We start from the raw sequence: 25,423 nt of genomic DNA on the forward strand, positions 1-25,423 counted from the left end.
TCAAATCAATCATTAGTTTATTTTGGACTGTGTTAATAGCCATTAGATTCCTTAGTACTGTGGTTCCTGTATATTACTGCTTTTAGTTTTGTAGAGGTAGATCTATTGGTAAATTATTAGCCACATATAAAGACCCATTTCAGGTAAAAAACAATATACAATCATGAATAATAAACCCACTGTTTTTTTCCATGTGGTAATTGTGTCTTTTGTTTCTTATGACTGAAAAACATTTTTTTTCATCACAAAATACATAAAGGTTTTGAAATTCATGAGCTTATCACATATAATACACAGAAGGTGATTTATATTTGTACAGAATTACAGAATGACACCAAAAACAACAACAAAGCCTTCTATAGCTATATCAAAAATCTCAAAGGCAATACCCAGATTTGCTCTGAGTTACAGCACAATGACACCTCCTATACTAAGCCAACAGATATAGCCAACATACTGGCTGACAGATTCAGTGCCAACTTTACCCCCCCCCCCAAGGGCCCTATCACAGTACCAGAAGAAAGCCTGGTACCCACCATTTCTGCAGCACAAGTAAAAGCTGCATTATCCAAAGCCAAGTATACAGCATCCATGGGACCTGATAATATCCCTGGCTGCATCATACATGAGCTACAAAATGAACTGGCACCACATCTGTGTGCCCTGTTCAATCAGAGCCTTACCACAGGCCAACACAGAAGGACTCTGGCTGACCAAGTTCGCTGATGACTGCAAGCTACAAGTCATTATCATCTCCCCAAGTGATGCAGACATTCTACAAAAGGGCCTCTCTGGGACCAATGACTGGTGTCGGAACCATGGCCTGAACTCCAAAAAATGCCTTATCATCTCCTTTGGAAAAAACTCAGTTCCCACGAATTACCACATTGATGGGAGCCCATTGAACACTGAAGGGGCTATAAGAGATCTGGGTACCCAGGTCAACAGCCACCTCACCTTCGACCACCACATTGCCACTGTGGTCAGAAAGTCCTACAATTTTTTTGGGCTAGGCTTGTAAAGGCTCCAGGGCCATTAGCCTAGTACACACCTATGAACCTATGTATATGTGGCACATTTTATGTTGGGGACTTCAGGACTTTTTAAACAAATGCCATCTTTTCATCTTAGTGACATCAAGTGTTCAAGATATAGGAGTGTCTTATATAGACACAAAATCCAACCTCCTGATGTGACATTTTTCATTCAAAAGAATTGATAAGGTTATGTTATTGTCTCCCAATGGGTGTGATAAACAGAAGATTTTGGAATAAAAAGAGAAACAGTGGGTAGTGGATCTTGGAGCAATGCATAGAGTTGGACTTAATAAATCTTTCTTAAAATTTTTTGCTATTTATTCTATACATATTTGATATTAATATATTTGTAGTTTTCAGTATTTGCAATTGTATAAATTACCAGTAGATGCCAGTATATAAATTATGTTAAATTTATATTGACATTTTTTTTTTATTTGGCAAGTTGATTTGGATTGAAAACATATTAATTATTACTATATAACTTTTTGCATTATTGTGGATGCCTATCATTATTACAATGTTGTTGTTTCTTTGACTTCTATTTTTGTTTTCCTGCTGCTTGGTCTGCTCTTGCTATGTATTAAAAATCAGCTTATGACATTCATTTGGTGCTGTGTGTTTCTTTTTTTGACTGACTGACTCTCTCTCTCTCTCTCTCTCTCTCTCTCTCTCTCTCTCTCTCTCTCTCTCTCTCTCTCTATATATATATATAATTTTGATAGATGTTAATGTCTGACTTCTACTGATAGTAAGGAGAAGTTAATTCCATTATCCAACAAGGTACATGGATAATGTATCTGTCACTTTTGTATTACTGATATTTACAGCATTATGTTCCCCAGTCTTGTATTAGCTGATGTTATGCCCTGCTCTGTCACTGAGTTTATATGTTGTCTTGCTTGAAAAATCCTTTCAGGATTGACTTACCCTTTCAATTTTCTGAATCCCCATCATCACACGATTTTTGAAGTTGTCTAGTACACAGAAAACCAAAGTGCATGACCAACATACTAGCTGTGCCAATAATTTAAAGGAAGTGGACTAACGTCTTACATCTTCTTTTCTCAGAAGCAAAAATAAATGACCTTGTATGATAGAAGTTTGCAGTATAGTACAGATTTTACGCTGTCTCTTTGATAAAGTTGTTCATCATTTTTGTCACTGTTTTTTAAACATGTTTCTGAGTAGTAACTCCCATTCCTACTGGAAGCAGGATGAGTTATGTGCTAGTTAATATGTGATAATTAGATTTTTGGCTGGCTGTACCTACTTTTCAAGGGCCTTTATTCATATTTTCAATGTTTGTGGGTTGAGGTATGTTATGCATGAGCATGAGTAGCTAGTGCTGTGAGTATATAAAACTGCTTCGTAGAAGATACATGAGGTTTTTAAGGAAAGAAGTGTACTAATGTTAATTCTACTTTAAGTATTCAACAACATTTAATATTACCTATTAAATAAGGCAAAGATAACCAAAGCATGGTACTCATAATACTTTAAAGCTAGTTAGGACCCATGTGCCATCGAAATATCCATTACAAAACTAAATAGTATTTAAAAATAATATTTTAATTCTGCAAGGAAAAAGTGAAAAAGATCAAACTGTTGCAAATGGTAAACCTGAAGTGTGTTCCATAAAGCATTTATTAAAATAAATGAAGTGTATGAGTTAGGGGAGAAATATAATATTTTAAGAAATGCCTTTTGAAAGTTAAGTGTAGAGTGAATTGCCTAGCTAAAGCATGCAGTGAGGATGCACAATTTAATTGTGTCCTAGAATACAACATGCTGGGTACAAGTTTCTGTCATCTTCCTGATGCAGAAAACTATTTTTCTATCTATGAGTCAGATAAAGTTTAGCAGAATTAAAGCCCACATACCTGGGGCACTGCAAATGATTAACCACACAGAGGGATAAAAAGAAAATGTTCTTGTTTACCACAGTGTGTGAGGAATATGCTTAGAGAGAGTACTGCTTTCTGCTTTAAGTCATAAAAGACAAATACAAGCATGACTGTTTCAAGGGTAACAAAGATTAGTATACTGTGTGGTATAACATGTTTTAGCATAGGGATATTAATAGGACGTTTTGCTATTAATCGTATCCTTACTGAATGTGTGGAAAATGTGAATCCTGATGGAAAAGGTGGAAACAACAGCATAAGCCAAGAACTTATGAGAGAAATCAAGGCAGAAAATATCAGGAAGAATTTAGAGTAAGTGAAGATTTTACTTGCCTGTATCTGATGGATTTTAGCAGTGTTCACTGTATGAAACTACTTTGATTTTCTAATGTTAGGCTTTGTTAAAATAATGCAGACTAATGCAATTTACTAACAAAACCAGAGCAAAAATGTGCTGACACTACAGCTATCCATTAGTCTACTGTCCTGGAGACAGTGATCTGCGCGAGAGGCAGCTGTGGCTTGGTAACTGGATAGTAAAGCATAATGTAATTATACTTACATTGTAAGGGGCAGGCAACAGAAATCACAGCAGGGCTATGCCAGAGACTACTGAAATAAACCAACTGTGCTCCCATAGTATCCTCCAAATTGCAGTTTTGCACACTGTCTCTTCAGTCACGAGCATGGAAATTGTAAATGAATGTATTCTTCATAGATAAAATAAGTGTAAGTAGTTTTTGTAATGAATGCAGTGCTCATGTATATGTACATAAAGTCAGCTGAAGAAGACTGTAAGTCTGTCTTGGTTGTAAAACTGTCTCAACGACTATTACAATTTCCCCTTCATTAATAAGATCATGCTTCTCTGTGTTTATTTAAGTCATCTCTCCATGTTCTGCCATCCATTTAGAAAAGCAGATCCCTTGTCCACTGTTGTTTCTGTTGAAAGGTATTTCTTCATAGTTAAACTATGCTCCATTGATCTGCTTATGTTGCCCTTTCCTACTTGCCTCATCATTTCTTTCCAGTGAAATTCCAACATCTTTCCTGAGCTATTTCAAATCATGTCTCCTACAGTTCTTATTTTCAATGTCAAAAGGTCAAATTGTTTGACTGCCCCATCATATTTCTTACCTTTTATCCCTGTACCATTCTGGCAAGCTTTCTTCTACTCTTTTCAACGTTTGGATTTTATTTTTCTGCATAGTCTCCGGAAATACACACAGTATGTAAACTGTACTTTAGCCACTACCTGGTAAAACAGTATTATTGCCTTCCTTTTGCTAGATGCTACCTTTTTAAGAATGCCACCTGACATCTGATGAGTTTGGCTACAGCTTTTCACACTGCACCCAATTAATATTCTGTAATGATGACCCCCAAATCATTTATATGGTCTGAACTATTCACTGTATCTCCACCAACTCTAACTCCATCACAGAGTTATTATGTAGGTGCAACTTTATATTTGGAATGGTTAAAAACCCTCTGTAGTCCAATATGTAATCTTGTAATGTTCCCCATAATGCCAAAATCCCATTTATCACCTCATTCTTAGCTTTGATATCATTCTAAAGAAATTACTCTAGACTTCCATGACTTCAGTAAAACCAGAAAGAAATACTATCCTCTGCAGAATACCACTTGTCTGTTTTATGAACTTAATATTCACAATAGTCGACAGACTAGATTTGTAGAACTTATTAATAGATACAGATATTTTATATGAAGCTGATCATGTGGTACAGTAAGAGTTTACATGCAGTAATATGTATCTGCCAAATGTACAGTTTTTTGCAGAATGTCTAGATTTTTGCCTCATATTTTTGGTCCATTTTTCATAAAATTGTGTTTTTTCTGGCAGATCTTTAGTAAATTATTGATGGTTGAAGTCAGAAAATAACAGATATTTGCGTTTCAGATTTCATACACTTCATAAAATTCATGCTAATGCAAAGCCCGTTATTCTATCAATTTTCTAAGTTTGTAAGAGTAATATTTAAAGTGTACCTATTTTTTGGGCTTTTGTCCCCCCATTATTGATGGCTTTGTCCAGATTTCTTGCCCTAACAGGTTGAGAGGTATCGTAATAAACTACATCTAGATAAAATCCCATACTTGGATTACAGAAAAAAAAGTAATTTAACACTATCAGGTTCCACTTCGTTTCTTTGCATTTCTGTCATGCTACATAAAAATTATAAGCCTAGAAATGCATATGCTTCTCATCTCCTCATGCCCCCTGCCCATGATTTATCAACAGTCATATCCATCCTCATCTGCACCTCTCGTGCCTGTTTGTGGGTGCCATCTGTGGTCACTCTTCACCTGTCATTTTCCTCACCTCGTGCAAATGCTTGCATTTTTATCCAGCTCTCAGGGACTGTCTCAGTGCACAGCTTTAGTTTGTCTTTAGATCAGATTCCACTAGCTCACACTATGGAAATTCTGGATTCTAATCCCTCATCCCAAAGTTTAAAAAATATTGCTCTTATTCCAAAGGGAAGAATTCATTGCTCAAGGGATAATAGTTGAATTATTTAGAAGTCCTACATTTGTCTTGAATTGATATATTGCGGTACCACCTTTATCATTCTTATAAGAAAAGCGCAGTCCGGGTCTGAACTGTCTGCAAACAGCTAAAGTTAACTTTGAACCTAACACCACTCAAGTATTCAACTGCGGTACCACCTTTATCATTCTTATAAGAAAAGTGCAGTCCGGGTCTGAACTGTCTGCAAACAGCTAAAGTTAACTTTGAACCTAACGCCACTCTTAAGTATTCCACTGCGGTACCACCTTTATCATTCTTATAAGAAAAGTGCAGTCCAGGTCTGAACTGTCTGCAAACAGCTAAAGTTAACTTTGAACCTAACACCACTCTTAAGTATTCAACTGCAGTACCACCTTTATCATTCTTATAAGAAAAGCGCAGTCCGGGTCTGAACTGTCTGCAAACAGCTAAAGTTAACTTTGAGTATGTGTCTACCTGTTTGAGCCAATATTCATTTTTCCCTGGATAGCACTCTGCTTTGGCTTGTAAGCAGCCCCCCCCCCCCACACACACACACATCTGCCACTTTCTCTCTTATTCCCTTCTGTTAGCAAATAGTATCCATAACTGATCAATACTGTGTGTTTGGTAATTTAAACTGAGACCACAGTCGCCTACTGATACAAGGTTATCCTGTTTTTCCACCTGAGAAATGGTTAAGAAATGACTTACAGTTTCAGAGCAGTCTTTGGTCAATTGTGATTGTTTCTTAAACACAAACTTGTCTTTACTTTGGCTCATTAGCAGCAGTACAAAGAACTGCCTGCTCACACCCTTGTTCTCCCCTCCCCTTCCCTGTTTATTACCTTAAGACAATCCCAAAGTTAATAAATATTACCTGTGGCAGGCACCATTTTTTAAAACTACAACCACCCTTGTCACTATCATATGTTCATTTATCAGTTAATTCTGTTACCTGATTGTTTCCAGCCTCCTCATAAGAGCAACCAACAGGGTCTCTACCTGCTTCACTCCCCACCCTGCCCCCTATTGCCTCCCGCCCCCAGTGGTCCCACCTTTATTACACTCACAAACCCTTCCCATCTTTCCAATAGCCAACCACAGCGCTAACCCAACACTACCTCTTCCATCTTCCCACTACTATCACACCTCCTCAACTAACATGTACAAGCATACCTTACCTGTGCTCACTGCATGCACTCTCCTTGCATATCTTACATCCTACCAAAGCTCCATCATTCCCCCACTCAACCACTACCACTGTACTACTACTCACACCACCACTCATGTCTCACCCTCACTCAGCTCCCCTCCCACCAACTCAAGAACCATTCCTATGCACCCCCCACATATTCTACCAACTATATTACTCAAACATAAAGCATCCCTACAACTTAACATAATAACCCTCCCACCATACCTATTACCCACAGAGCACAATCATAAAGTTTCCCTTATAAACAAACACATTAAAAAACTGAGAAAACTAATAACCTCATGCATATCAAAACTAGCTCTAAGTGGAGACATCCACCCAAACCCTGGCCCTACCATCTCCAACCCCAATCCTCATAATCAGACTAGAAACCACAACTTCTCCCATATTACAGACAATAGAAAGCCAAGTGACTTCCTTCTACTAAGCCTAAATATTAGAAGTATATACAACAAAGTCCATGAACTCCATGCCACCATAGACTTGTACTCCCCAGATATAATCATCCTGACAGAAACCTGGCTAAAACCTCAAATTACCAGTGAGCAAATACTCCCTACAGGTTACGGCATACTAAGAGTAGATCAGCTAAACAAGAAAGGAGGCAGTGTAGCTATAATATTTAAACAGCATCTAAACATCCAGATCTTAAAATCGTCAGCTCCACAAATAGGCAATGAAGAAATAATATATACCAACCTCAAAATAAACCAAAACAAAACCATCAACATAATTGGATGCTACTTCCCACCTGGCCAAAACATCCCTCCACTAGAAAACCTCCTCAGCTGGTCTACCCACCATCTCCCCCAAGAAACTATCATTTTAGGTGATTTCAATATTGACTGGCAATCCTGTTCTGGCAACCATCCAACCCATCATGTAAACCTTCATGGCTTCACCCAACTAGTCCAGTCGCCAACCAGGATAAATAAAAACTCCAGCAAGCACACTACCCTGGATTGGATACTAGTCATTAAGAGCCCCCAGTCATATATAACAGGCTGCTTATCAGATAGCCTCAGTGATCACTCCCCAACATTCCTACTCAAAAAATACCTATACCAAGCTAAACCTGTCATCTAACGTCAAATACGTAAAAAACTAAACTTTAACCCATTCACATTCATCTCATCCCTCAAAGAATGTAACTGGCATCCTCTAAAGTTGAATTTTTTAATACTACCTTCCTGAGCTTCCTTAATTACCATGCCCCCATAAGACTTTCCAGAACCAAAGGACAACCCTCCCCATGGCCACAGAAAACCACTAAGTCAGAAATGAAAAACAGGGATAAAGCCTGGGAGCACTGGGGCAAAACCAAACCCCCCTCAACTAGACAGAAATTCCTAGAACTACGCAATAGAGTCAAAAAGCTAATAAAACAGGACAAATTCCAATACTACCAGTCTGCCCTAGACTCCTCCCAACACAGCCCCAAATAATTCTGGTCCTCCATAAACTCCATCCTCCACCCAGGTGAAGTCAGTACCCCTCCTCCTAACATCCCTCACTCCTCAGAAAATATTGCTACCTCATTCAACACACACTTCACACAAACCATACTATCACTAGCTAAACAACACAATCCCCCCTCCCCTTCAGCCACACCTTCAACTAGTAATCTCCCCACTGTCTTCTCTTTTTCTCCTGTACCTACCTTCAACATAAAAAAAACTCTTAACTAAACTTAAGCCCACCAAATTAGCAGCAGACAACCTCCCAAGTGAATACCTACAAATCGCAGCTGATGCTCTGGCCTACCCAGTATCCATCTTGATTAACCGATCTCTGTCAGAAAGTTACGTTCCCACACTGTGGAAAGTATCACATATAATTCCCCTCCACAAAGGCGGACCCTCCACAGAACTAACCAATTACCGCCCCATAGCTATTCTCTCTCCACTCTCCAAAATACTAGAGAGATGCATACACTCTCAAGTCTCAGACTACCTCCTTACTAACAACCTCCTTTCCAATATTCAGCATGGTTTCCGACCAAACCATAGCACCACCACTGCCTTACTCTCCTTTACTAACACTATCCTTCAGCATAAAAACAATGGCTATCACTCCTCTGCTACTTTCCTAGACCTCTCTAAAGCATTTAACATGGTCCCACACAAACAACTTATCTCTGTCCTCAATAACCTATCCTTCTCTCAATCAGTCACCAACTGGTTTCAGAGTTACCTGTCTGACCGCCAACAATCTGTTGTATGGCAGAATGACATATCTGCCCAACTACCTGTCTCCATAGGGGTTCCCCAAGGATCCATCCTTGGACCCCTACTCTTCTCTGTTTTCACCAATAATCTAGCCTCTGCCACCAAACATGGCACACTCATACAATATGCAGATGACTCAACCATCATCTGCTCAGCCCAGTCCCTACGAAAACTGCAAAAAGTCACACAGGAAGCCTTTTCCTCTGTTGAAACTTGGTTATCCTTTGCCCAATAATACTCAACCCAAACAAAACTAAAGTACTCATCTTCCAACCCACCAAACATACTCAAAACAATCTCACTTTAACATCACAGCAAAAGACAGCACCACTATATACCCAACTGAACACACCAAATTGCTAGGAGTGGAAATAGACAATAAACCAAAATTTGACATTCACATATCCATGACCATTAAAAAAAGTCCACAAAAAACTAGGAGTGTTATACAGAAATAAACAACTTCTCACCAAAGCAGCAAAGATTTCAATAGCAAATTCCCACCTTATCTCCACCCTACTTTATGCCTCTCCAATATATACCAACCTAAGGCAATGCGATCTAAACACGTTAGACACCTGTTACAACAAAATCGCCAAATTTGCCACAGGGGCATCCTACCATAGTCACCACTGTCTCTCACTTGCTGAATTGGGCTGGCTTGAACTCCCTCACCTCCTTCAATGGTATCAACTCTCACTCGCCCACAAACTAGTAAACCATCCACTAAATGTCCCATCCCTCCAGAATCTACTGCAACCCTATCGCACCAGGTGCAGGGTTTCAGTCTCACAAGGGATAATTGGCTAGGCTTAAAATGGCTCGCAAGAGCAGTTAGCTTAGTACAAATCTATAGTTGGGAGGGTGGCCTAATGGTTAAAGGTGTTTGCCTTACAAACACAAGGTGCAGGGTTTGAGTCTCACAAAGGATAATTGGCTAGGCTTACAATGGCTCGCAAGGGCAGTTAGCCTAGTATTAACCTATGAAGTTTACCATTGATGAGGGAAAGGCAGTCCATACAGCTTACCTTGACCTGGCAAAGGCCTTCGACACAATACCCCACTCAGGTATCATCAAAAAACTCATCAGCTTGAATGTAAACCCATACATCACAAGATGGGTTGCAAACTGGCTAAGTGACAGAACCCACAGGGTCAGAGTTGCTGGAGCCATGTCAGACTCAAAGCCTGTCACAAGTGGTGTCCCACAGGGCTCAGTCCTGGGTCCACTCTTGTTCAGCATTTACTTTTCTGAAGTACAAGCAAACACAGGAGGGTTATGGCTGACAAAGTTTGCAGATGACTGCAAACTGGGCGCCATAGTCAAAAACACATCTGACACAGATATCCTTCAGAAGGGCCTCACAGAAACGGATAACTGGTGCCAGAGCCATGGCCTAAAGTTAAATGCCAAGAAATGCATAGTCATACCCTTCGGGAAAAACAAGGTTACCCCTAGCTACCATATAGGTGGCAATCCACTGAGCACTGAAGAAGTCATCAGGGATCTGGGGACCCAGGTTGACAGTAGCCTTTTGTTTGACACTCATGTTGCTAAAATAGTTAGGAAAACCTTCTACATTGCCCACCTGATCATGAAGGGATTCACATCTAGATCAAGGGAGGTCATCGCCCCCCTGTACTCATCACTCATTAGACCTATGATTGAGTACAATGCCCCATTCGGAATGTATCTGACCAGACACCTGCAGCAGCTGGAAAGGCCCCAAAAGTTCCTCACCAAAAGGATAAAGGGTCTCAAAAATATGTCTTATGCTGCCCGACTGAAAGAACTCCAGCTCTATTCAGTCTCATACCGCTTGCTCAGAGGTGACCTGTGCCTGACATATAAGGCCATGTCAAACCCTGATTTGATGAATATGCTTCACCTCAAAAATCTAGATCCCTCAGAACCACAAGGGCGGGAGACTTAAACCTTGACACGGTTATTAATAGAACATGCTGGAGGGACAGATTCATCACCCAGAGACTCCCTATGCTGTGGAACAAAATCCCGGTACATGTGAGGCAGAGCACCTCGCTGGCCTTGTTCAAGAGGAATCTTGACCAATGGATGGGGGATCGCAGATATACCCCAGGGATTACTTCAGTGTCACTGCTTGACAGAGGCACAGCAAAATAATAGGCATAGTTTTATTCAAACTAAAGGGGTGGCGAAAGCCAAATAACTATGGGCTAGACTTATAAATGCCCTTGGGCAGATAGCCTAGTATGAACCTATGAACCTATGAACCTATGAACCACCAGACCACTAAGATCCAGCAACAAAAATCACTTGCAGATCACTAAAGCCAATACCTTTGCTGATGAAGCACTATTCTCTTGCACCATATTCAAATTATGGAACTCCCTCCCACCCACAATTACCTCCATACCATCATGCACCCATTTCAAAACTTAACTAAAAGCACACCTAAAACATGCTGGCTATGCCCTTGCAACTCCCACTCTAATATCACCCACCCCATCCAACCACTACCTTTCTTTCCACTCCACTAACTTCCTTGATTATAGCAAGCTCAGATGCTCATAAGCCTAGTACTTATTATACAGCAGGAACTTCTCATTGTAACATTTGTTAATGTCTGTTATGTACTTTACAGATAAAGATTCTAATTGTCTACTGATGTACTATGTTCTTCATCTGTAAATATGTTGTAAGTAATTGCTATGTTAAATTGTTAATCGCTATGTAATCCAATGTAACTACTGTCTGTTTATTTTAACTGTGGAGCTTTTCTCCCCGGGCCTCTGCTGAAAATGGACCTACGTCCAGTCGGACACTCCTGGTCAACAAATATAAATAAATAAATAAATAAATAAATAATAAAAATATTCATCTATTTTCCTCTGTATGAGCACAGAATATATCCCAAGAACATTATATTGGAGCTTATTTATATTTTATGAAATAGCTATCATCATGCAAAGAATATGCTCAACAATTATGACATTCCTGAACATACCTCTCAGCCTCTTAGTGCAAGAAATCTGGACAAAGTCTGACAAAATGGGGGGACAAAGGACAAATATATGGACAGATTTTAAATATTGGTCTTATAAACTGAGACAGTTGCTAGAGTAACAGGGTTTGTGTTAATAAACATTTTCTAAAGGATTTGAAATCTGAAACTCAAATGTATGTCATTATTTTGTGACTGTAATCCTCACATCATCCCAGTGATTTGTCAGAAAACCACAAATTTTATGAGAAGTAAACCAAAAATATATATGGCAAAAATCTGGACGTTCTATGAAAATCTGGACAGTTGAGAGGTATGTTCCTGAGGCCCATACAAATGGAAACAGACTTTCATGGGTCATGCTGAGGTTTTCAGAAAAAAACTGTCAGACTCTGGTCGCCTCCTTCTGTTCAGTGTAACATCCAATATGTAAACTGAGTCATATAAATAAATGGAAGAGTTTTTTTTTGTTCTGTGGCACAGAGAAGTCCAAACTGTAATTCAGATAACCTGGGTCAGTTCGAGGTCTGAAAGCCGGAGAAGCCAACAAGGGAGGTTTAGAACATACAGACAGTCATGGTCATTCATCTTGGTGGGGTGGAGACACTCTGACCCCAGAAAGAGTGACTCTGAGCAAAGACAGTAGAATCGGCATGTGTCATCGCCCACCAAACTGTGTATCACATGGTAACCATGTTTGGTAGGTGTTTAGTTGGAGTATACAAATGTGAAGCTGCTGTGGGGACATGTACTTCAGCCAGGGGAAATTAAACAGCCATTCCTGGCTGCCTGGATGACGGCTTCCTCACCACTTGGTATTTCATCCTCAAAGCCATTGAATGATAAATAGGGCGAATCAGTAGGTTAATTCTTGGTGGAGACAGGGAACTCTCCTTGTGGGATCAAGCAAGGAACATGCAACTCAGATGTGGTGAGTGAATGAATGGGGAATGAACCAGCCTGGAGGGCTGATAGTTGGTAGGCAACAAGGGCAAAAAAACATAGGAAATACTGGAATAGGTTTGTATGTGCATATGTGTGCGTGTGCGTGCGTGTGTGTGTGTGTGTGTGTGTGTGTGTGTGTGTGTGTGTGTGTGTGTGTGTGTGTGTGTGTGTGTGTGTGTGTGTGTGTGTGTGTGTGTGTGTGTGTGTGTGTGTGTTTAAGTATAATTTCTTCAAGTTCAGATCTTACAGCCAGTGAAAAATGACCCATTAATAAGCCATGGCCAAGGTCAGTAAGTGCTATAGTTGTTTCATTGTGATATCATTGCTTTTAAACATTGAGACAACTGCATCTCACATAGATCATGGAAGAAAGTATTTATATGACTAGAGAGCACCTTTTTTATAATCAGCCATGGTTTGAGGTATAAGTTGCCCTAGGACTGATATTATTGTTTAGCACATCAGTCAGCTGTGCTGGAGGCTGGTATATTCTTCTTCTTGTGATCTCGATAAAATTTGACATGGAATCTAATCAGGAACTGCAGAGTCTTAGTCTAATAAATTACAATGGCAAATGGAAAACCCCCTGCCATAACCCCCCCCCCCCGCCATAAAATGACTAATTGTTGTGTTTAAGCTTTTTTCATTGTTTAGCTAAAATTGTTTGGGAAATGGTTTATATTGTGAAATACAGTATTCAAACACACACAAAAGTAGATCTACAGACACACACACACACACACACACACACACACACACACACACACACACACACACACACACACACACACACACACACACACACACACAAACATGCACTTATTTAGTGCTAGCTTCTTTTTTTTTCCATGCTGGCAATAATGGACTAGAAAGAAATCAGAATCACCTTAAAATGAGATTTGTAATCTCTGAAAGAGATGACATAGGTACACGGTATGCAGAAACTTCCAGACATTAAAAGAAACTTGTATAAAGAGAATAATAAGACTGGCTGTTAAAAAGCAATGAGCAGTGAAACTCTTTTTATCTTTGCATATGATAACTTGGGCATCATATCGACCATATCTAGATTTGTAGAGTGCCTCAAAAATGTGATTTTTTTGTAACTCAGTTTTCTAAACTAGCATTCTTAAACTGTGTGATTACAAGCAAAACAGCTTAGATGTCATGTTTTCTTATAAGTAATTTATTTTAGTTAGTGGTCTTTTTAGTGACTACAATAAAAAGAATCTCAAATGTTACATTTTCTAAGTAATTTATTTTCCTTAGTGGTGTTGAGTAGTTCTTGAAAAGACCATTCCTGGGAGAATTAATTCTGCCAAAAATATAGAGTCTGCATCTAGTGCCTGTACACTGAAACTATTTGATGTTGTCATCTTGGATTATGTGGGTGGTTAGGTTCGGTTAGGTTAGGAAGACATGTGGCAAGGCCAAACAGCCTACCTATAATGAAGAGACTGGGCTGGCCTAAGATGCAACCTGGAGACTCCTGGTCCTGCTGAGTTTTGGTGGATCTGTAAAGATGCTCAACCACTTGTTTTTCTAGGTTCAATGAACACACTCTATGCTGCAGTAGAGGAGACCTGACAACACTTTATTACCAGAAACTCTAGTTAAATGTTTTTTTTACTTACTTTGCATGCAAAATAAAACAATAAGCCCATAAGATGTGGTGGGGTGGAGGCAAGTGATGGCAACTGGCTCAGAAATTGGCTTATCTGCTCAATGAACTGAAAGAGGTAATGTTTGGTCTCACTAATTTCTATTATGAGTATAAAATAGAAATGCAAATGACATATCATTTGCTAGCTGTTCTCTACAAGGTGTTGAACATTTTGTGCTAGCCATGACTGCCCAAGATAACATCAGGGACTATGAGTGGGTCTCTAATCATAACTGTCATGTGTTCCAGACACGGATGCCAAGAAATTCACCTTGAGAGTTAAGAGCAAGAGGCGAATCTTCGAATCCGTGTTGAGAGAACATACTAAAAGGTTATGGTTGGTGTTCCAATCATAATTCTTTGTAGGGCATGGAGATTCACCTGCTCCAAGTACTTCCAGTTAAAGAAAAAAGTAAATAAAAAGAAAAAAAATAAAGCATTTTGCTGGCTTTAAAAGCTGATAAAAGCCGTAGTGGTACAGCGGTAGCATTGCTGCCTCACAGCAAGAGGTTTTCCTGTTCAATTCTTGGCTGGAGTGCCTTCTGTGTGGAGTCTGCATGTCCTCCCTGCGGTCGAGTGGCCTCCAAAAGACATGTGTGAATGGGCGTGCCTTCACTAAAGGTTGAGTGTCAGGCTAGCAACTCGGCACCATAAAAATCAACTGCCAATCATTAGTGGACCGGAGTTCTGCTGTGGTAACCCCTAACTGGAAAAAGACAAACAACAACAACTGACTTTAAAAGCTGATAAAGCACTTAGCAAGCAATACACTTCGGGGTTAAGGGATCAAAATTAGGGATAGGTTTTAAATATTGCTCTAATTCACTTAAAGCTAATAGAACAGCAAGTTTTGCATAATATATATTTTTTCTGAACAATAAGAAGTACAAAACTATTTGGACATTTTTAACTTAGTACAATCATCAGTGATTTACCAGAAAATCTAACAACTTTATGAGGGATGGGGCAAAAATATGAGACAAACTCAGGGACAGCTGACAGGCATAGAATGCAAACAGAAATTAAGCTGTTTTAACTTCTGTCTCAGATCTTTGCTGGCTGGCACTAGGAGTTGTTAGTCCCTATAATAACACCTCTTTATAATAGTGCTTGGGGGAGTGTTTAACAATTGATACATATCCCAAGTGCATTTATGATGTGGTCTCATGCTAGAGAAGTACTTAACAAGTTTAGCTTTTTGCTGATATTGGAGGGAATCACAACTGTCTATGCTCTACAATAAAGTTAGACTAAGAAACCTAAAGGGAAGGAAAAGCTGACTAATTTATGGGCTTCATGCGTAACTAATCACATTTGTTTTTCATTTGTACTACTTTCTTGTAACATTCTTTGTTTATTTCTGGAACAGAAGACTATAAAATGCCAAATGTATATTTACTATCCAGTATAGAATTATTACATACATTGTGTTGAACATGGCTAATAAAAAGTTGCTATGCTTAAGGCTGAGCCAGAAACAAGACAAGAGGCAGAGGGGCAGACTTAGTAAGTTCACAATGAAGGTGTATGTTCACCACCTGCAAAGTGAAGGGGTGAGGGTTAGGTACAGTACCAACCTGGTGTATGGCAGGCTTGAACTGGATGGATTTAGGCAGCCTAGACCCTGGGTGTAGAAAATCGACTCAGCATATCCGTCTGTGTATGTATGTATGTTTGTATGTTTGTATCTATCTGTCTATCTATCTATCTATCTATCTATCTATCTATCTATCTATCTATCTATCTCTATCTCTCTATCTAGCCCATCTATCTCTACTTATCTCTCTCTTTTTGTCTCTCTAGCTAGATCTTTATGTATCAGTCTGTCTATCTGTCTATCCATCTGGTTGAATTTGTTAACTTGGGTGGAGCCCTGATTCACGTGTACCTGTTTTATGATTTGTTCTGGAGTATACACTTGGAGAAACTAGTAAGACAAAATCTTAAAAATGCACAGAATGCTCAAAATATCACTAATGTTCTTTAGATTTTGCATGAAGGGCATATTTGCAAAATGAAAGATACATACAAAATTATCAAGATTCAACAACAACAAGCTGAAGAAGTTGAATATGTTAAACATTTTAAATCTAGATAGTTTCATTCACTGTAAGATGGTATACAAAAGGTTACACAGCCATCAGGGTGTATACATTTTGTTATAAAAAATTACATGCAGTTTCAATATTTGTATTTACAGCTAGTGTATGCAAAAACTGGCAAGCTAAGGCAAGCTGGTGAGAAGTAATCAGATCAGAGTTAGTTAAATGAAAGGTTGTTAGAAGGTGTGAGAGAAACCAGAGATTAGTATGTGAGAAAATATGATTAGTTATAAACCAAGCATGGGGAGGGTAGGGCGGCTGGGGGTCCACGGTGGCTGATGTATTCGCTATCATTGGAAGTTAGACTAAATTCAACTGAAGGAGATAAGGCCACAGCCTTTTGAAGAGATGGTGCATTATTCTTTACGAATCATTTGCAACAAGCTACTTCGGACAATAGTTTTTTTCTTTTATTGCTATATGGAATTCTTGATAGTAGTCTATGTTTTTGAGGGAACTGGGCACCAGTTCCCAGACCTTAAGAAGAAGAGTAGAAGAGCAACTATTTTGTTGTGTGGGGTTACAAATGATGAGGCAATGAGTAATATAGATCTAAGGCTGAGGTATACCACCTGACAGAGAGAATCCTCACTGCTAGGAAAGGGAATGTACTTGTTTTAAGAAGCTTAAAGAGTAAAATGTATAAAGAAGTAGGAGTTCTGTTCTTTGTGCTACTGGGAGCCATTTTGTTTTAGAAATAACTGCACAATGATATTTTTAATGGGGGGGGGTGATGAACTGACAAATTCTATTTGAGATAATTTGTAAAGAGGTTGTTTTATTTTATTTTATTGGAAGCAACTGCTGCTACTGGTAGGCTGCTGAACTCTTCTTGCACAGAATTTTCCACCAAATGTTCTCAATAGACCCTCTGCCTTTACAAACCACATTTCTTCCTTTGTGTGCGAGGAAACAAAGTCTCCTTCCTTTTCCAAAAAAACAAATTTGATACTTTTGGTTTTGCTTAGTTTATGTGGTACTGGAAGTTAATTTTTTTTGATAAAGCCATATATCAAGGTCTTCAAAATATTTTGGTGGCTTCTATTGTTTTTAGGTTGATGTCCAGTATTGATCAAGTGTCTGAAACTAGAAAGAGCTTTTGTGGAGTTCCAAAAATCACTGATTTTTTTTTCTTGAACTGAGTACGAAAGGTTGATGTTCAGTATTGACCACTTTTCTGGAACTAGGAAGAAATTTTGTGGATTTCCAAAAATCACGGATTTTTTTCACTATTTTTTTTTCATGAACTGATTAAAAAATGCATGCTATCTGCCTATGAAGTAAGTGTTTGAGGTATTGTTTGAATGTCTTTATGATGAAAGAACTTGAGCTGACAAAATACTGACTAGACATAACTCACCTTTACACCCAGCGTAATTTGTGAAATCAGACTTCTCAGTTTGCATGTTCTCTGTCTTATTCTGGAGTTGCTACTCATCAGTGGCCCTAGGCAGGTGTAGAGTTGTCGATGCTTACGTGTTATTGACTGAGGGCCACACATTTGAATTTTTTGCTTAGAAGACAAGAGAATTGATCTAATGTGGTGTGAGTCATACAGAGGAAAGCTGTGATACTTGTTTGTGCTTAAGCACCAAACAGCTGTTCAGACTGGTCAGCCTTCTTTGAGGAAGTGGATGAAGTGATCTAGAGGGTGCCGCTTACTGACTTTGTAGACTTCACTGCTCATGTGAGAATGGCTGAGATATCCAAGGGGGTATGGCTGGGAAAATAAATAGCCTTCAGGATCTGAACTTGAGCTGTGAGCTGTTAGTGAATTTCTGTTCAAATCTTTAATAGTCCACATCAAACATCATACTTTAAAAATAGTGGCTCATAAATGTACTTGGCAGTAGAACACCTTTGGTTGAAGGCTAGTAATATATATATTTTTTTGGCTGTGTCATTATACCTGAAGCTGAAATGCTCTGGAAACTTGAGTGAAGGGAGGGTCATAGTTAACAACTGAATACCACTTGGCGGTGAGTTATACTTGTTGGATGGGATGCTGGCTACACAGAACTAGGAATTCCAAACAAGCTAAGAGGATCTGTTGGGAACATTTGTTGGAAGCTTTTGTGCAGGGAGAGTTCAGCTCCTCAACTCTTACCTCCAAGAGACAAGTAGACCAGTGATACTAAGTCTGAATGGACAATGTTCAAAACCTCAGTCATGAAGACAGCAACAAGAAAGCAAGAGAGATGTGGCTAAAGGGTAGGTGTTAGACATAATGATGGTAACCCTGGGACCTGATTGGTAGACACCAGTGCTTAGGGAGGCTATCAAGCTGAAAAAAGGGCATTATGAATAGTACTCATGAAGGGATTTTTTATTCAGGTAAGAGATACCAGGCTTGTAAGACTGCAATAACAGTAGTTGCCAAAGGCTTGAATATGAGAGGAATTTGGTGGAGCTTCACAGAAAGATTATTGGTTAGCCTCAAACAGATTCTGGCAAACCATTCAGTACCAAAAGAGACAAAGGTGTGACCTGACAAATGCTGTGCAAGGCAAGGGAAGGGAACTGATGATATGTACTATAGAAATCAGTGTGAAGTGTAAAAGAATATTTTGAGTAATTCCTTAATCCAGTGGGAATACTTTTCTTGCAGAAGGCACTGCCTGGAATTTGTAATGGATTGGGAATTTCACTGTAGCGTTAGTCACTTTGGTAGTCAGGGACATTTGTAGTGGTAAACCTATACATGTAGATGTAGAGTTATTGAAGACATTGTACAGGATTGTAGCAGCATGGCTGACTTACCACTTCAGGGCTGTGTAAAAAAGAGAAATAATATCTCTGCAAGGGAAAAAACTGGGATAATGATATCTGTATTTAAGAAAATCTGCAAGAGGCTGTATTTAATCTGTTCACTATATCGCTATGTTTGTTGTTAATTTAAGCATAGAATGTCAAGGCACAGCAAAAGGTTTGAAAATTGTCCCATTTTGGGACTTATATGTAGTATATTTGTTGTATGCAGAATATGTTGTCCTTACAGCCTCAGCTGATAGTGACCTCCAACATGGTGTCGGGTGACCCACTGCTGACTGCAGTGCAGCTGTAGTGAAAATCTGCACTTCCAGGTTTTAAACCATGACACTGTGGTGAAAAAGAGTGGATTGATCTCTTCTGGAGGATGGAGAGACAGCTGCTCTTTGGAGAGCTAAAGTACCTTGGGGTCTTGTTCAAAGGTTATAGTAAGAGGGAGACTGAGAATGACAAGTTGGTTAGGGCAACTTTGGTCAAGTTGCATTTGCTAGATTATTTTTGTTTGGTGAAGCAGAAGGTGAGCTCTTTGACAAACTCTTGGCTTATCAGTCATTTTATGATTCTGACCCATGGCCATAATGTTTAGACTGTGACCAAACACATTTATTCTTGGATACAGGCAGTGAAATGAGATTTCTCTGTTTCCACTGCAGATGAGAAGCTCAGTGATAAGCAATAGCCTTGGAGTATAGCAATTCCTGCTTTGGATTTGGAGGAGGACACTGAGGATGTTTTTGTTTATTATAATATTATCCTTTGGGTGACTGTCACTAGAATTGTTCCAGGCATGGCTCACTCAGGGATAGCCCACCTACAAACCCAGGATATGCAAAACTGATTGGGGATATTTTGTCATATTTCAGAAGGAACTGGCATCTATAGCTGGTGAAATGGAAGACTGGCCTGCTGTGATTGGTCTGCTACCACAGCTATCCTCTCCTGAAGAAGCACAAGGAAAATGTAATGTTAGAGATGTTAATTGACACTTTATTTTTTGGAGATGTAAAACACCAAAGTATGCAATCTTTCTGTCCCCTCTCCATTTATTCACTATATAAGTAATTATCAAATAAATAAATGCTGAGTTAAGGAATGAATAAACAAAAAACTAATTAATTTATTAATTAATAATGCCAACACCAAATAAATAAGGGACTATGACTATAACAGGAAAAGTTTTTTTGCACATTTTGCTCCCACTGTCTGCTGATCATCAATGCCTCCCAGTCAGTGACTCATGGTTCCTTCATTACTGACAGCAAGAGGCAGCTGAGAGGAGCTATCATTCTGACAGCCATCAGGGGTTGTTCAGGAGTTTTTCCTTTTTGTAGGTTCATAGCTTCATAGATAAAAACTAGATTATCAGTCTGAAGACTATTACAATCCTAGCCAATAACCAGAAGTCAGAATCAAACCCTGTACTTGTATCTATGAGGTTAAGACCTCCCTATCCCCTGCACATGCCCATTAACAACCCATGGAAGGGTCTTGTATTGGACATGAGTGCTAAACCACTCCTTGCTTCTGCAACACTCTATCAGCAGGACTGCTCAATTCAACCACAGGCATGACTGAACACACAGTTATTTTCCCAGTCTTGGCCAAGGAAATCAATGTGTGCATATGTGCCCTGAGCATGTGTACCCCCCTCTCTTCTCTAAGATAAGCACACCCATCCTGCCTTCCTGTGCTGTCAAGCACCCAGAGTTCAATCTGAACTTGGATTAACTGAGACATAGTCAGGGCCCCCCACCTCCATGCCATGACTGCAGGCTGGCTACGTCAGGAAAAGGTACTGGGAAAGGAGAGACTAAATCATAACTGGAAGGGATGGAGGAAGATAAGTATTTTATGGTATTCTCAAGCCACAGGATATTGTTTTTGATTTGTTAAGTCCACTTGAAGATATGGTCCAATGAAAATATTTACCTAATATTACACTGTCTAGGCTTCCAGAACAGGAGGTGATAATGTTAGCTGTTTCTGTAATAAGAAGAGAATAATGCCAAAATAATTTTGACCAGAAGTGAAAAACAAGTATGGCCCAGAAAATGGCAGGCTATTGCAGGAGCATTATAAACAGTGATTTTTTTCAATGCCTCTACTGGTATGTAGTATATTTACAGCAGGGATACTAGGTTCCTACCTTGTGGAACTGGAAGCTGTACCCTCTTGTTTGTCAATTAAAAGTCTGAAAAGGATCTAATTTTCCTGGAGATAACTAGACCAGTTTCAGTACTAAATGTTTGTTTGTTTGTCTTTCGGCTTTTTCCCGGTTAGGGGTCGCCACAGTAAAACTCCAGTCCACTAATGATTGGTAGTTGATTTTTACATGCCGAGTTACCAGCTCTGATGCACAACCTTCAACAAAGGTACACCCATTCACGCATATCTCCACGCAGAAGATGCTCTAGTTGAGAATCGAACCAGACAGCATCTTACTGTGAGGTGTTCAGTGTAAGTTGTGTGCAGCCATGCTGGCATGATGGTTGGTGTAACATCTCACTCTAAGGCTTGATACATTAGAATCTGTTAGGATGTATCCCTGGCAAACAAGCTTTAAGTATAGTCCTAGGAGCATCCCTTAGGAGCATAGGGAGAAACACTCACTCCTTATTGGCCAGTGATGCTCCTGAGACAAAATGATCAATGAGGATTTGAGAAGGCAAGCTGGAGTTTTCTGTCTGAGATGATGAGATCTATGAGGTGTCTAGATATTTGGGTTACTTGACTGAAGCAGATTTATGCCAACCTCACTGCTGTATACAGAAAAAGTAAGTAGATGAATAGCTTTTTACTGGTTCATCAAGTTTTTTGTAAAGATTGTACACTTTTTGGAATCACTAGTCTAATGCAAGACTCTTTAATTCAAAGAACTGAAATAAGTAAGGACATACTTGTTCCAAAAAACAAGCAATTCTGTTCTTCATTTATTAATTTAGTTAGCTGAGTATATGTAAGTACATGGATATAAACTGAATAAGGCTAAGCAGATATCCTTATTTATTTGCTATTCATTAACCGGGTAATTGGACTATCCAGGACCTACATACTTCAGCTACAAACAGGATCCTAGCCAAAAACAACAGCAATAAATAATTAAATAGTATAATATATTAAAGTTCACATTTAAAATAAGAATTATAGATAATGAAACACAGGCAAGAGAGTGTATGAACATCAAACTCAAGTATACAAACATGCTAACGGATAATAGTCTCAAACATATAATTCAGATACAGGTATATGCTACAAGTATAATAATAACTGCCATCTGAACATACTTGGCAAAACAGGAGTTGTAGCTTAAATGAAACCAAACAGTAAAATACATAAAATAAAGTTAATTAAGGGAATCTTCAAGGTGAGGAGCATGCCTTTAAGAAACCTGATAACAGTCAGCTGCTCAAGGATAACCTACATGTGATAGTTCAAAGGTGAAAGCAGAATGTGGCAGCATAAATGAAGTAATAAATAAATAAACAAGGACAGAGCTTATAACCCACAAAGAAAGTGCAAGTAAAAGGGAAACTACCTTTCAAAGATGGGTGTTGCACAGCCATAGCCCTGTTATGAAGATAAGTTTACAATTTGGTTGCAATAGGGAAAAAAACTAAAGACTAATATCGACTGTGACTAAAATCGCTTATGGAAGTTCATCTGCGGCAGTACAAATGGTTAAGGTATAGAATCGCATTAAAAGTCATTCATGTGACTAGTAGGAACCTCACAGGAATAATAATAATAATAATAATAATAATAATAATAATAATAATAATATTGTTGTGTCTTTCGGCTTATCCCGGTTAGGGGTCGCCACAGAGGAACTCCGGTCCGCTAATGTTTGGTAGTGGATTTTTACATGCCGAGTTACCAGCCCTGATGCACAACCTTCAACAAAGACACACCCATTCAAGCATGCCTCCACACAGAAGATGCTCTAGCTGAGAATCGAACGCAACAACGTCTTGCTGTGAGGCAACAACGCTACCGCAGCACCACTACCACGGGTAATAATAATAATAATAATAATAATAATAATAATAATAATAATGCCCATTTGTTAATCAGGTAGGCCCACTGGACACACAGTTCCTTTTCAGGGGCAACCCAGGAGTAATGTCTGGGTAAGTGACTTGCTCAAGCTCACACAGTAGGCAAATGAGGGCTGAGGGAAACCTTGTACCACACGAAGTGGTGCAGAACCTACAAACAATGTAGATTAATTTTTAAAGGCAGCAGTTGTTCTGTGGAAGGTTTTCCTAGATTGATTACAGTCAAGGGCAGATTTGACTGCAATGCTAAGGGTGTTGTATATATAGCCTTCTGTCTATCTTGTCCAGCATTCAATGTAGGAAGGATTATTGGACCTTTATAAGCATTCATTGATGTGCAAGGATTTTAAGAAATTTGGTTTTACCATTGTAGAGAAGGTGGATTGCCCAGAAAGGGGTGGTGACTGGGAAACCTTTGTTGAGAATTGGGAGCTTCACTGGCAACTTTTAGTAAATGCCACTGCCCTACCGGGTATTAATGACTTAATATTTATCAGACCTATTTTGAAAATTAAGTCAGACTGCCTCTCATAGGACTTCTACAACCAAACCTTTCTGAAATGTTTTAAATATTTCAACTGATCATATCAGTTATTTCATGTATTTATACTGTTTACTAATTCTGTATTCATCTGCTCTTAATTTTTTTTATATAATATTTACTTCTATATTTAATGGTATTGGTGTTCAGTATGCATACATATTTGATGCAGGAAGTTTGGGAATCGTATTTGTATTTTAATGTGTGTATACCTTTAAATTTTGCCAGTATTTTTCTGGCACCTTTTTTAAGTGTATAAAAGGAAGGAAGTAGAGGTCACATTGTTTCTGGTGAATGTCCTTTTCCATTGGAACAGAAGTGCTCAAAACTTTGTAATTAAAGACTCTGTTGTGTTCTTGTGCGGCATTTTTTTAATTTTATTTCAGTTTAACTAGTGCGGTGATCGTGGTTTTGGATATTTTGGTTGTTTCAGTTTACTAAGGAGCACCAAATGGCAAATTCAGTTCAGAAGAGTGTTTAGATTATGAACTTTTTGTTGAGAGGACAATTTTTGGCAAGAGAAACAGAACATATTCTAAATCTGGGACACTTCAACTGTAGTGTTTTTGGCTTCTGAATATAAGTATCTTTTTTAATACCTTTATTAACTTTACATACTACATAGTAACATGGAAATAAATACAGTTAACAACACAGAAAACAACCCACAGATTCAATTTATTTCTATGATGTTTCTCTTTTTCCTTTTCTAAAGCTCTCACATTCAGTTATTATCTCCTTTAAAACATTCAGTTATTCTGTTACTTGATTTAACTTTTTATTTCAGCTTTCTAGTAATTGCTTTTTCATCAGGTCAACAGCATTAATCTTAGCAGGGTCTTACTAAGTTTAGGTAATTTATCCCAGCTCAAAATAATAATTTCCTTAGTTACAATAATTTGCTCCCCTAACATTTTTGACAAAACACCATGTAGGGAATTTTTTTAAAAAATCTGTCAACTTATTGCATTCCCAAAAAAACATATTTCCAAGTACTGTTTTTTTCCATCACATCTCCAACATTTGCCATCTACCTGTGGAAAAATTATCTGAAGTCTTCTTGGGGGTACAAGAATAGATATGCAAATACTTCCATGCAAAAATCTTAAACCTTTTAGATATTGTTGCATACTTGGCAACCATTGCAGCCATACAAATATCCTTCCATTTTTCCTTTGATATACTACCTTTCCATTTTCATTTCACTGTCTTGTCTAACCTCTTCTGCTTAATTCTTATAGTTAGCTTGCATTATTCTATGTGACCCATTAACTGTCCATTTTTAACAGTAGTGTATATTCTAAACTCAACTATAAATCAACCACAGCTGTTTTTTTCATTTAACACTCTCTGTGCTTTCCTGATTGCCTATACATTGTTATCAATCCCTGGTAGGAAAGTCAGTCTCCAGCCCACAGTACAAACTTCTGCATGGCTTCATCACAATTTATAACTTTT

At 38.7% G+C, this 25,423-nt stretch overlaps 1 protein-coding gene across 1 annotated transcript in view; it reads left to right on the forward strand.

Annotated features, from left to right (window-relative positions):
• The first annotated feature begins 3,050 nt into the window (after positions 1-3,050).
• Positions 3,051-25,423, forward strand: part of LOC122803868 (putative N-acetylated-alpha-linked acidic dipeptidase) — an 812,772-nt gene continuing 790,399 nt past the window's right edge. Inside the window, 1 exon segment of the mRNA XM_044073548.1 lies at positions 3,051-3,256. Within this exon segment, the coding sequence (XP_043929483.1) occupies positions 3,051-3,256 (206 nt within the window).

Source organism: Protopterus annectens, chromosome 6.part0 (assembly GCF_019279795.1).
Source record: "Protopterus annectens isolate FY-2018-M chromosome 6.part0, PAN1.0, whole genome shotgun sequence".
NCBI lineage: Eukaryota > Metazoa > Chordata > Ceratodontiformes > Protopteridae > Protopterus > Protopterus annectens.